Source organism: Clytia hemisphaerica, unplaced genomic scaffold (assembly GCF_902728285.1).
Source record: "Clytia hemisphaerica strain Z4C2 unplaced genomic scaffold, Clytia hemisphaerica genome assembly, whole genome shotgun sequence".
NCBI lineage: Eukaryota > Metazoa > Cnidaria > Hydrozoa > Leptothecata > Clytiidae > Clytia > Clytia hemisphaerica.
In genome coordinates, this window is record NW_027103621.1 from 1127321 (window position 1) to 1141720 (window position 14400).

Sequence of the window (14400 nt, forward strand, 5' to 3'; positions counted from 1 at the left end):
ATAATTATGTAGTCCAGCCATAAAAACAATGATAGAGCCATGCATAATTACTGTATCATGCATATTGTAATAATTATGCATGGTTTTATCATTGTTTTTCTGCTGGACTACATAATTATTCAACAGGGTGGCCTCTTTGAAAAAAGGTCTATCGAACCAATTAAACCTTACGCAATTAATCGAACCCAATCAAACACAATCAAATATTACCCAGGAATCGGCCGTTCGATTAAGATTTGATTACGTTTGACAATCGAATCGCAATTATTCGATCGTGTTCGATTACGTTCGATTGGTTCGATTGCGATTTTTGTCAGCATTGTATATTGTTGTAAAGGAAAAGATAAAAGAGTTAAGACTAGCCTAGTTTCTAATGCTGATATAGGAATTTAAGTTTAGACTGACTGCCGGTGGCGATCTTTCGGTAAATCATTCAGTCAGTTAAAAAACATAGAAAATAAAACTCGCATAGAATCAGAAAGTCAGAAAAACTACAAACAAGAGACTGGAAAGTACCGTGAGATTTGGTAACTTGCATCAGTGGAGGCTAACATACATCCTCAAATGAAAGACCTGGCTGGTCATTAAAATACAACAACGCAGCTCCGCTCGCAGCTCTACTCAACCATTTTTGTTTTGATTTAATTTTGTATTTTGATGACCAGCCAGGTCATTCATTTGAGGGCTATGCATATTAGCCTCCACTGATGCAAGTTACCCACCAATCTCACGGTACAAAATAAGTCCAGATATGTCTTTCGTCTTTATGAAGAAGCCACGACCAATCAAAGCAGCAGCAAAATTTCAAAACAAAACTACACAAGCTCTGCCGCTCCCAGCTCTACTTATATCATTTTTGTTTTGATTTTTTAATAACTTTGTATTTTAATGACATGCTGAGTACCCTGAGAGATATAGCAGAGGTTCATTAGCAAAAAAGTAAAATGTAGATTGAAAAGTGTTGAAAACTGATGAATGAAATAAAGTGGATAAAAAACTTTCTTTGATTATTTTATTATGCTGTGTTTAGACTGAATTTCTGCTATTTTCTGGACACCTATACTTCAAGCTTAGTATATTGTAGTTAAAAAAAATTAAATAAAAATTATTGCTTTATTACTGTACTCTTACAGATTTGATGATTAGGCTTCCTGGTTTTCTCTCCATAAGCATCAGTCAGTTATCTGTCTGTCTGCCTACCTGTCTATGCGTAATGTTGTGATTTTTTCTGAAAGTTTTGTTTTCCTTGCCCTATTTCACTCAGATAAAAAATGTCTATTTTCGGCACATCTTTCGCAAGTTGTAGATAAGAGCATGTGACCATTGCAACCACTTGTTTTTAAAGGGAATCAAACATGGCGTCTGGCAGCGGCTCAAAATCAAGACCGCTTTCCCTTTCTATTCCAAGTAGGAGATCAAGTTCTACTGCCACAAACTTCATGGAAAACAGTGCAAACGAAAATGAAAAAGGAAGAGAATTATTTGAAGCATGTAGAACTGGAGACGTTACCCGAGTAAGAGGTTTAATTCAAGGCGGCTGGCCAGTAAACATGAGGGATACTGCTGGAAGAAAATCAACACCTCTCCATTTTGCAGCTGGTAAGAATAAGTCAATTATTATCAGAAACAGCATTTATTTTAATTTATTTATTTATTGATGTATAGTATTATAAATTCTTTAATCTTAAATGCCCTAGGATAGGCAAATTTCCAGGATTTTAATCTCCCTCCCACCAATATAGACCTAAACTCTTCATAAAAAAATTACGGAAAACGCATATTTGGACTTTGTGCCCTATGCTGCTTGCACGCACTTAAGCCAAAGTCCCACACAAAGGCAGGAAAAAATCAGTTTTTTGAAGTTTGCAAAAAAATGCCACATAGAAGATCTTTCAAATTCAGTATGTACTAGTTGGTTTTTGTCACTGTGGAAAGTTTTGTCACATCTTCTCATTCTGACAAAGAAGGATTGATATTCACAGCATTTTGACCTAGGATCAGCTACACATGACAAGAGAACACCTGGGTTCCCATGTGTAGCTGAGCAGGTACCGATCCTTTATTTTATCGATTGTTTCACTTCTCAAGACACTTCAATCTTACATTGAAAGGAAGTACCTTTTTCTTATTACTTTACTGTTTTGGTTCTCCTGCACTCGCACCATGACGGAGAACACCCCTGAAAGTGTTAGTGAAACAGAAAAGCTATCTCAAGTTGAAGAAAATCAGTCAGAAATAGAAGACTTAATTGCTGAATTATGTCTGAATACTTCATCTAAAGCAGTGAAATCTTGTTTGCGAAAGTATCAATTTGGCAAAAGTGTAGCACAGATTGAAAAGGACATATACAAAGAGAAGGTTGAATTGCTGAAAGAGACTGCAGAATTTTTAAAAATACAGCATTTCGAGGATAAAACAAAGAAGGTGTTATCACACCTGATAACCTGTAAAATCCAAAACCTTCTTCCAGACAATTGTTCAGTTTACAAAAGAAGGTATCGTATCAGCCTTCATGACTGTCCGATTCTCGAATGTGCCATTTGTGGCCAAGGGGTCCACAAACCTTGTTGGTTAAATCTTGCATCAATTGCTACAAATGATTTCGACCAACCTGTAGATGCGGATGTCTTCAAAACCTTGGTCAACCCTCTAAATCTACCAGGAATGTTTTACATTTGCGATCCCTGTAAAGTTACTACCATTCCAAGTGATGAAGAAGGGAATAGTAAGCGTAAAAAACGTACAAAAAGTACATCCCAAACTCAGAACAACCATCATCCAATAAATACTGAAGCTCAGGATACAACCCTTACAGTCACAACCGATTCAACAACTGATGTTGATGTTGTCGACATTGACCAGTCATCTGATTATAAATTTCTCTGCTGGTAAACAAAGTGAAGATGACGAAACCAACAAAACAAGAAGAGGCGAAATCAAAGATAATGAAAAGAAATCCCAAATCTGCAAATTTTACAAAAGTGGAACATGCAAGCATGGCCTAAAAGGAAAGGAATGCAACTACACTCACCCTAAAATGTGTCGCAAGTTCACACAACATGGAACAAGGCAACCAAGAGGATGTAACCTTGGAACTAAATGCAAGGACTTTCATCCAAAAATGTGTTTAGATTCCCTTCGGAAAGGAGAATGCTTTTCAGAATCCTGTCGTTTTGCTCATGTAAAAGGAACAAAAAGACAACCTCCAACTGTGAAAAGTAGTGTAGCGCACAATAACAAACAATCAAACAATAACAAACAAGAGCCTGGTCATTTTTTAGATGTGATTCGTCTGTTGAAGGAAGAAATTCTGGAAACACTGGGACAGAAAATCCAAGACATTCAATTTCAAGTACAAAACCTACAACAGACTCATCAATTACCTCAACAACAGACTCACCAAATACCTCCACAACAGACTCACCAAATACCTCCACAACAGACTCATCTGATACCCCCACAAGGACTACCGCTCAGACCACCATTCCAAATCCCTCAACTACCATTCAACCCAATGCAAACATTCCAGTAGTGAATAGCTTTGCATTTTTTAACATACAAGGGCTTTGTCCACAAACAGTACCCAGCAAAGTTCCCTTTATTAAAGATAATGTTTGTAATGAAAACCAACTTTTTGTTGGATTGTCAGAAACTTGGTTATATAACCATAAAGACGCAGAACTTAAAGTAGAAGGTTTCACTCCCTTCCGATGTGATTCAACAAGAAAGAAGAAATCTAGAGGCAGATTTACTGGTGGAGTTTGTTTTTATGTCAGGGATGATATTGCAGCTTCATGCGAAAAAATCTATTCTCACTCCTCGCCCAGTGTACAACTTCTTTGCCTATACTCAAGCATCGAAAATCTGGCTATCCTGGTAGTCTACCGACAACCTGACGACAAAGCAAATGGTAATCCTTCAACTGCAAATGATTTTATCATTCCTATCAATGGTGTAAAAAATGCATTTTCAAAGTTAGAAACCGTACCAAATATCATTTTTGGAGGTGATTTCAACCTTCCAAAAGCAACTTGGCCTGAGGGCCTTCAAAAATCAGGATGTACTATCAACGACCGTCTTATTCTAAACTCTTTGAATCAGTTTTGCAACGAATTCTTCATGTCACAATATATCGATTTGCCAACACACAAGGACGGAAATACATTAGACCTTGTTTTCACAAACAACGAACAAATAATACACAGCTACACAACAGTACCTGTATTGCAAAGCACATCACATCACGAAATTGTACTAGTATCAACAACTCTGAAAGTTCAAAACTCCTTTCTGGACGACGATCAACAAGAGCCACGCACAAAATTCAACACACTGAATTATTTTGCTGATGACATTGATTGGGAAACTATTAAAGATGATCTCAAATATGTCAACTGGCCAAGTGAGTTCGATACTGAAGACCCAGATGTTATTTTGGAAACCTTCAACAACATATGCTACAGAATATGCGAAAGCAGAGTTCCCGTGAAGGCCAAGACCACATCAAAAACGAAATCAAAAGCTGAGAGATACCGTCACTCTCTTACAAAAAGAAGAAGAAAAATTACAAAAAAACTTTTACACACCAACTCCAAATCCAAGAAAGACAAGATAAAAGATGAACTTTTACAAATTGAGAAAAAACTTCAAAAATCTTTTAATGAGTCAAAGCGTCACGTGGAAAGCAAAGTGATTGACTCAATTAAAAAGAATTCAAAATATTTCTTTACCTATGCAAAAAAGAAATCGAAAATTCGGTCTAATATCGGACCCCTATTGAATTGCAATGAAGAACTTACACAAAGAAGCAAAGAAATGGCTGATCTCTTAGCCGACCAATATGCTAAAGTGTTCAGTAAACCAAAGCAACCACAACCACAACCTAACCAAGACAAAACAAACGTCAAGATTGATGAGATTAACATAACAGAAGACTCCATCGTTAAAGCAATAAATGAGCTGTCTCCATCATCTTCTGCAGGACCTGATGGATTTCCAGCTATGTTTCTCAAAAAATGCAAAGATGAGTTATCCGTTCCACTGTGTTTACTCTGGAAGAAAAGCCTAGAAATAGGTCTTGTTCCAACTGAACTGAAAAAATGCACCATAACACCAATTCACAAAGGAGGAAGCAGATCTCTGGCTGCCAACTACAGACCTGTTGCACTCACCTCGCATGTGATAAAAATTTTCGAGAAAATATTGAGAAATCATATTGTAAATCACATGAACAACAATGACCTTTTCAATCCAAACCAACATGGTTTCAGAAGTGGGAGATCCTGCCTTAGTCAGCTTCTCGAGCAACACGACCTCATTCTTGACATATTAGATGAGGGTTTGAATGCAGATGTTGTTTACCTTGATTTCTCAAAGGCTTTCGACAAAGTCGATCATGCAGTTGTACTTGGGAAATTAAAGCAATTGGGTATATCCGGACCAATCCACAGATGGATTGAATCATTCCTTACTGAAAGATATCAAACAGTAATAGTAAATGGTGTCAAGTCCAAAGCCCAGAAAGTAATTTCAGGAGTCCCTCAAGGCAGTGTATTGGGACCTCTTATATTTCTAATATTGATTGGTGACATTGATGAAAAAGTACTGTACTGTATTGAAATCATTTGCTGATGATACACGTGCCACCAAATCAATCAAAAACACAAAGGATTTTGAAATTCTTCAAAAAGAACTAGAAAAAGTCTATGACTGGACTGAAGAAAACAACATGAAACTAAATGACACAAAGTTTGAACTTCTACGCTATGGTCCAGATGAAGAAATAAAAAACCAAACTCACTACAAATCCCCTTCAGGAGAAAATATCGAAAGGAAGAAATTTGTGAAGGACCTGGGAGTACTAATGTCAGATGATGCTGTCTTTACACATCAAATAAATTCAGTCATTGAGAAAGCAAAAAACTTGATTTCCTGGATTCTGCGGACTTTCTTTTCGCGTTTACCCCAACTAATGATTACTCTTTACAAATCATTGGTTATTCCAGTCATTGAATATTGCTCAGTCCTATGGAGTCCAAGTGCTGTCAGTTCTACCCAAAGATTAGAAGAAATCCAAAAATCATTTCTCAAAAGAATAACTGGCACTCCAAAAAACTATTGGGATTGTCTGAAAAAGCTAAAACTTTACTCACTTCAAAGAAGAAGGGAGAGATATCGGATCCTGTATACATGGAAAATAGCTGAAAATCTGGTTCCAAACATCAACAATAAATTTCAATTCAAGGAACTCCCAAGATTGGGAAGGATGTGTGTTCGCACCCATAGTTCAAAACTACATGATAGCACGCTTGTTGTGCAAGGTGCTAAGTTATTCAATTCAATGCCCAAGAGTATTAGAGATATGAAGAATGTTACAGTCGAAAAGTTCAAAAACTCTCTAGACAGACACCTCAGTTCGATCCCAGACGAGCCACAGATCCATGGTTACACAGGGTGCAGGAGAGCCGACTCTAACTCCATTCTTGACATGAAAACTGTTTAGTTGCCGACATCCTTCCTTTATTCAGGTTTGATGGATGCAGTATTGTGGTGTGAAGCAGAAAGTTTCTTGCCAGAGCATGAAGCTCGAAGACAACCAAAAGTAAAAGTAACCAAAAGTATGTATGTGAATAGAGCAGTAAAAAGTACAACTTTTCTATTTTTCCTTTTTTCCTCTAAAGCCTCCTGCAACTCAACCAAATAGAAATAGAAATAGAAAATTTTTTTTGCAAAAGTTCTAGGAATGAAAATAAAGGGATAATTATAATAATTGAATACTATCCACTGATGATCCACGGCACTATCGTAAAGCTAGAATCGCTTCGCATACTCTTCGCTTGAGAAAATGATTGACAGATTGAAGCTCTTCACCCGCGCAGAATCATTGGACCACGCTAAAAATGGTAGACTGAGCTGTGATAGATCATTTTGATGGAAGTTGTTTGTGTGTTTACAAGGCTTTTGACAGAAAATCGTTTGTTTTATTGTCAATGATGACAGTGTGGTTATTAATTTTGTTAGATCGGACAAATTAATGTTTGCAAGTGCACTTTATTACCGTAACTTGGTCTAATGTCGACACCCCTCCTCTAATTCTGACACCCTTTTTATCAGCTGAAATTTATAGAAAGGTTGAAACTGTTTTTCTTTGCTTAGTGGTCAGAGAGGAATAATCCTTTTTCAATCATTGATCAAGCTTTCATATTATTCCTTTCTCTAAAGAAGGGTGTCGGAATTAGACGAGGGATGTCGATATAACACCAACTTACGGTTAGTCTTGATTCCCATTGAAGAATCATATTCTGGTTTTCATGTTATTAGATGCTGTTTTAGAGCTTTAGAGCTAGCCTGCCCACCGTTTTTAATACACAAACAGAGAAATTTTGCATGCAAATTCTCAATAAATTTATTGTGCCACAGGTAAAAAAATCTTCAAGAGGGATAAAACCTTCCCCACAGCATAGATTTTTAACATAATTTAAAATATCTTCAACCAATAAGCTCTGCCCCCAGTTCTATTACACAACACTCAGCCCCCCTAGCAAGCTAGCCCCCATCATTTTTATTGAAAAATACAGCCCCCAATCAATCAAAAATGGTATAGCCCCCTAAGCTCAGAGGGGGGGTGCATTCTATGATTAATACATTGTTCATTAACTCAAATCAAATGACTTTGGAGGTTCAGTGAGATAGCGACCGTAGTACCGTAAGTTGGTCTAATGTCGACATCCGTCTTCTAATTTCGACACCCTTCTTGAGAGATAGGAACAATAGAAACTGAGGAAAGTCGGAATCGCTGATTGACTTTGATTAGCGCGATGAGAGGAAAAATCTTTAGTCTATCAGTGATTTCGACCTTCTTATTATTCCTATCTATTATTATTAGCATCCGGCTACGGTTCTCAAGGTTGTGGGTTCAACCCCCAGCCGGGTCATACCAAAGATTCCCAAAATGGTACTTGATGCCTCTCTGCTTGATGCTCAGCAACTAAGAGAAGGATCAAGGGTAAGTGGAGAAATCCAGGGAGAAAGAGTGGCGCCCTCCCCTACCTTCGGGTAGATAGCTATCCAAAGAGGAGCCTTCGGGTCGCCTCCGACTGCAGTCGCAGACTTACTTAATTACTAGTTAGAGGAGTTGGCGTTAGCATTCCGCCAAAATGTGTTTCAAAGATTATTGCTGCAAAAGTGCTATATCGTTTACTTGATTCACAGGCAAAAAAAACGCGCCGCAAAACTTTTAAAGGGATCATGAAAAAATAACCCTGCGCTTTTTAGAAATTAACATTTTCAAAAACTATGAGAAGTTTCCTAAAATTTGAGCCATAAATGAAAAAAATTGAGCCAAGCCAACCTTGAAAACTAATTTGACAATCAACTTCCCAATAAAAAGATCTATGGGGGAGACGGAACCCACCTAGATCTGTGCACCGCCAGATTGGCTAATTCCCAGAAATGTTGCCGGACTTCAAACACTGACCCATTTACATGATTGTGCAGAATTATTTTTATTTTTTAGTATAAGCTAGGCCTAACAAATTGAAGCAGTCTCGGGAATTGAATGACAAAATTTGGTTGGTTGATTTTGGCTGCTGCACGTTTAGCAATCGGTCATTTTGTCCCATTTCAAGTTTTCAAGTTTTAATTAAATGTCTTGGGATCTTGAACTTTACTCAGGTGACTCTCATCCTTGTTATTGCAAATACATCCTGTAGATGTAACAAACTGCTTGGTATATCTTAGAAAAATATTCTCCAAATTTCAACCACTCTGAAAACAAAGGGGTTAATCACCTATTTGCCGACTTGCATGCTACAGAAATCAGAGGCTTGGATGAAAATGCCACCTTAAAAACAAGTTAGTTCTAAGCATAAGTTACATTTGGAGAGGCTCATTATCTGAAGAAGGACCTAAGATTTTCATTTCTCTCCCATTCTACATTTGAACATAGGTACATGGAATGTTCGAACACTATAATAATGAGGGTAACCTCGAAATTTTAATTGACACTATGAAACGTTTAGACATTAAAGTTCTAGGTGTATCTGAGACACACTGGAGCTCCGAAGATGACGATATCTTTGAAATGGACGGCTATGTAATCTTAAATTCGACAAGACAAGACAAAATTCGTCGACAAGGTGTAGCATTTGTAATCGAAAAGGAACTTTCAAACAGCATAGTTGACTATAATCAATATTCAGAAAGAATGATTAGTTTAACCCTAAAATCGTCGTCCGGATCAATCACTTTCCTTCAAGTCTACGCCCCAGATTCAAGTTATGATGACAAATTTGTTGAAACATTTTATAATGACATCCAACAGAAAATTGATGCTCTCCCTAAATCTTCTACTGTCCACCTACTCGGGGACTTCAACGCCAAACCCGGAACATATTTCAATGAAGCAATGCCAGAAGTTGTAGGACAATACGGTTTAGGAAATACAAACGATAGAGGATTCACCCTGCTTCAATTTTGCGCCATCAACAACTTTGTACTTACAAACACGCTATTGAAACACAAGGAAAATAGAAGGATCACCTGGATTTTGCCAGACGGTTTAACACAGAATCAAATCGACTTCATTATAACCAATCAAAACAACAAAGGAAGTATTAAAAATAGTCGATCCTATCAATCAGCAGACATCGGTTCTGATCATTCACTCGTTATTGCTACAATTGTTTTTGATAAACAGGTAATAAAATGGCCACGAAAGAAAAACACACGATATGATGTACAGAAACTATTAAACAAAAACACTGCAGAAGACTTCAGGATATCAATAGGCGGAAAATTTGCACCGCTTATGCTACTAGAAGGATCTGATATTGATGAACTCTACGATAAATTCAAAACCACTACGAACAAAGCTACTGAGGAAACCGTTGGACGACTTAGAAATAAACGTACTAAAGGACTTGGAGAAAACGTAGCATTACTTTGTCACCAGCGTAGACAAGCAAGAATTAATTTCATCAAGCATTCCAGAGACCCCAACATTAAAGAAAGATACAGGACTCTAAATAACTCGGTGAAAAGAGAAATACGAAAATTTAAATCCCTAAAATTAGAAGCGAAAATAAACCAAATGGAAAAAGACTTTCAAAATAATAACAGCCACAACCTTTTCAAATTTCTAAAAGAACTTGAAGGGAAACCCAAGAAACCCATCAACACGATTAACAATAGAAAAGGTAACAAACAAACGAACATAAACAAAGTTTTAAAATGCTGGGAAGAACATTTCAAAGAACATTTAAACAAAAAATTTCCTTTTGATGATAATGCAATAAACGAACTTAACCCAAATTACGAAAATGAAAATAATCCTGAACCAATCAGCATTGAGGAAATTAGAAAAAGCATCAACAATATGAAAAATAGAAAGGCCCCAGGAGTTGATTCGATCACTGCAGAAGTCCTAAAAGCAGGAGGAGATGAAATGATTCAGTTTCTGCACATGTTGTTTAACAAAGTGTGGAACGAAGAGAAACCACCCTTAGACTGGTCGAAAATGATCGTTACCCCTATCCATAAGAAAGGAAATAAGCTCGACCCGTCAAATTACCGTGCAATATCCCTCATATCCATCCCTGGTAAAGTCTTTACACACGTCCTTCTCCAGAGAATCAAAGTCCAAAGTGAAGACTTCATTAAGGACAACCAATTTGGATTCCAACCAAACTGAGGAACAATAGACGCCATCTTTATAACCCGCCAAATCATTGAAAAAGCCAAGGAGCACAACGTCCATGTTCACTTTAATTTTGTAGACTTCAAATCAGCATTTGATACTATATGGAGAGAAGCCCTATGGAAGATGCATCGGTATCAGTAAAAAGATTGTAAACATTATAAAGAAAATTTATGAGAAAACTGAATGTGCAATAACTATTGATGGAAAACTAACAAATTGGTTTAGTGTTTTGATTGGACTTCGACAAGGTTGTTTGCTGTCACCAACTTTGTTCAACGTATTTTTGGAGTTCGTCATCAATGAAATAAGATGTGTACCCCAACGTTTTGCTATGGACGACAATGATCTCGCTCTTATCATTGAATATGCAGATGACACAACACTTCTCGCCCTTGGTTTCCAGAAATTGCAAGAACTAACATCACAGCTACAAAATGCCTGCACTAAATGGGGAATGAAAATAAACACTGACAAATGTAAAGTTCTAAGCCCCTCAAAAAACCAAATCACTATCCAAGGAAATAATATCGACAATATTAGTGACTTTGTTTTCCTTGGGAGTTCAGTCCCAGACGTTAAAATTGATATTGACCGAAGAATCGCCCTCGCATCGACTGCCTTTGGAAGACTGCGAAACAATGTATGAAGCAAGCGAAACATCAGCCTTAAACTGAAAATGAGAATTTTTCGTGCACTTATCCTCCCAATCGCCATAATGCTTCAGGAACATGGGTTCTGACTACAAGGGAAGAAAACAAACTGAACGTTTTTTAAATGAGATGCCTTAGGTCAATAATAGGAGTTTCGAGGCGTGACAGAATCAGAAATGTAGACATACGAAGAATGACACAGTCCGAAAAAACGATTGTCGAAGTGATAAAAATCAAAATGATGAAATGGTTCAGACATGTATGCAGAAAGCCGAACACATCACTTGTGTACCAAAGCTTCAAGCAAGATTTTCCAAATAAGAGGCGGAGAGGTAGACCACCAAAGAGATGATCCAATCAGATCAGAGCCGACACAAGATTGCCACTCCTCACAGCGGAACGAAACACAAGAGACCGTTTGAAATGGGCAGAGTTTGTCAGAAGAGTCGCAAAGGGTCGATAGACCTATGCTGTTAAGTCAAGTCAAGTCTACATTTGTAACATCACAAACTGTAAAAAAATTAAATTTAAAAGACTAATTACTACATAATGCATAAGTCTTAGCTTGCAATATTTTTCATGATTGTCTACTGCCCACCAGACTGAAACTGTTAAGGGATGGTTAACTGATATTTCAAATGGGGACTCAATGTTTTAGATATTATTGAACACCTGGTTTCATCCATGTTTAAACAAGAATTTTGGCCATTGTAATAGTAACAAAAATAGTAAATAGTAAAAGAATTGCCTAATTTAAATGCTCCAAGCCTTAGAAACCTGGCTGCTTATAAAAATGTGTATTTTTCGATAGAATGTTTTATGCTGTATCATTTTAGCCTTTTGAAATTATAAAAACAATGTCTTCCTACAAAGAAAATCAAAAAACCAAGCAAAACACACACTATAACTTTTGTCTTTCAGCTTAAAAAGAAAAATCAAGTGTGCAAAGAAATTCTAAAAAATAAAAATAAAATATTTGCAGCCGACTGGATGAGTTTTTTTGTAACCGCATTTCCGGTAACAAGACTTTTTTTTGGCCTAGAGAAAAAAAGATTGCCATCAATTATGTGCTGATAGTGGTTTTCTTTCATTTTACTCATATGTACACTGATGTTAATTATGAATCTTTTCTACCATTTACATTGCAATTTTATGCAAGAGAAATCATGGCTACACTTTTAAACACGAATGTCAAAGTTTTCTTTTGTAAAGATTCAAAAAATCATCTGTTTTACAAGTATGTGGACACTTTAAACCTTTTAGGCTTTTCAATGCTAAGATCCTAGCCTCCCAAAGCACGTGTTTAATGTTAGAACTCACAATTTAAACTCTATATTCTAGAAGTAAATAAGGAGTATTTTTGGCTTTTTGCAAGGAATTCTCCTTTTTTCTCAAATATTATGACATGATTGTAGCTTTTTGAAGTCAATGAGCACAATATCTATTATAAAAACTACTTACTTTAGGTTTAGATGGACAGTTTTGGTTTAAATTAGATTAACATTGATACCAAATGTACCTAGATCAACAACTCTACTCAATGACCTGAATTATTGTATGAAGGTAGAGGGGGCAACTCAATTGCATATAATTTAAAAATGTGTGACTAAAACCAGATAAGTAACCTTTTGAAAATGATCTCCTTTTTAATTTTTTCTTTTTAGGTTTTGGTAGGAAGGACATTGTAGAATTTCTTCTGGAAGTCGGTGCAAATGTTCATGCTCGTGACGATGGTGGTTTGATTCCTTTACACAATGCCTGCTCATTTGGACATGTCGAGGTGACCCTGTCTCTTCTACGTCATGATGCGGATGTCAACGCTCGTGATAATTGGAATTTCACTCCTCTCCATGAAGCAGCTATTAAAGGGAAAGTTGAAGTCTGCATAGGTTTGTCAATTCATAAATTCTCAAAATTAGTCAATGAAAAGTGTCAGCTAACTAGTTAATTGAAAGCTGTTATTCCTGGTTTATTGGACCTACCCTGGTGGGTTGGAGGTCCCATAAATTACCCTCTGTCCGTTCGTTACCAACTTTTCTCAGGATTGAATCATAGGAATCTTTTGATTTTTGGTACAAAGGTGCAAAATGGTAGTGGCCAAAATGTGACGGAGCCCGATTTTCGGGAAAAAAAAATTTTGGGTAAATTTCAGCCAAAAAAAGGCTAAAAAAAGGTTTTTTTAGACTTGAAAATTTGGATTGTTAATTTTTTCTGATTTTTTGCATGAAAGTAGGGTAAGGCCGACCCTAAAAAACTTTTCGTTTCCAGTCCACCGGCCGGGTGAAATTGTTTTTCGTCGTCACCCAGCCGCATTTTCTTTTCATAAGAACCAAATAGATAACAGATGAAACTTTCTTTAAAAACCTTTACTCGTGACTCATTCAAACTGTTACATCGTTCCTATATAACACTCTTCAAAAAGTTTGTTTATGCTTTCTGGACGTTAAAGATGAAATAAATAGTGTTATGCATATTAAATCAATTTGTTAGAATGAAAAGTTAGTTGATTCTTAGAAAAACAAATGTATAAGAAGTTAGATTAATACTATGATAACAAGTGATACTTTTATGGATCATTGGTAAAAGATGACTGAAGCAGATTTTCACAAAAAAAAATTTTCGGCTCAAAAAACACTTCGTTGGAGCCATGGATAAGAATCAAGGGGGGTCTTGCAGTTACTCCTTGACACTATGTGGAGTAGCTGCAATTTTAGACATTTTCTACAGACACCACCACCCTTGCAGTTATTCCATAGTGTACTACCCTCAAAATTGGTGTATACCACCCCCAAAAATGCCAAATTTGGCAATTTTTTCACTGAATTCCTCATTTTTGATACCATTTTACTGGGTACTTCTTATTAACGACCGTTCAAGAGTTAAATATCTCAATCATTTTCCAAGTTTGTTAAAATATCTTTCATGCCTTGATTGAAGAAAAAAAATTGTGATTTTTTTTTGACTTTTGAACCTTTTGACCTAAAATTTTAAGTGAAAAATTGAAAAATATGTGCTCACTTAGTACACCATATCCTACCAAAATCGACAATT

At 36.6% G+C, this 14400-nt stretch overlaps 1 protein-coding gene across 1 annotated transcript in view; it reads left to right on the forward strand.

The window, feature by feature from the left end:
- Positions 1-1321: 1321 nt before the first annotated feature.
- Positions 1322-14400, forward strand: part of LOC136802370 (poly [ADP-ribose] polymerase tankyrase-2-like) — a 51714-nt gene continuing 38635 nt past the window's right edge. Inside the window, exons 1-2 of the mRNA XM_067059099.1 lie at positions 1322-1599; positions 13014-13238. Of these exons, the coding sequence (XP_066915200.1) occupies positions 1356-1599; positions 13014-13238 (469 nt within the window). The 5' untranslated portion in view covers positions 1322-1355. The remainder of the gene's footprint in view (positions 1600-13013; positions 13239-14400) is intronic.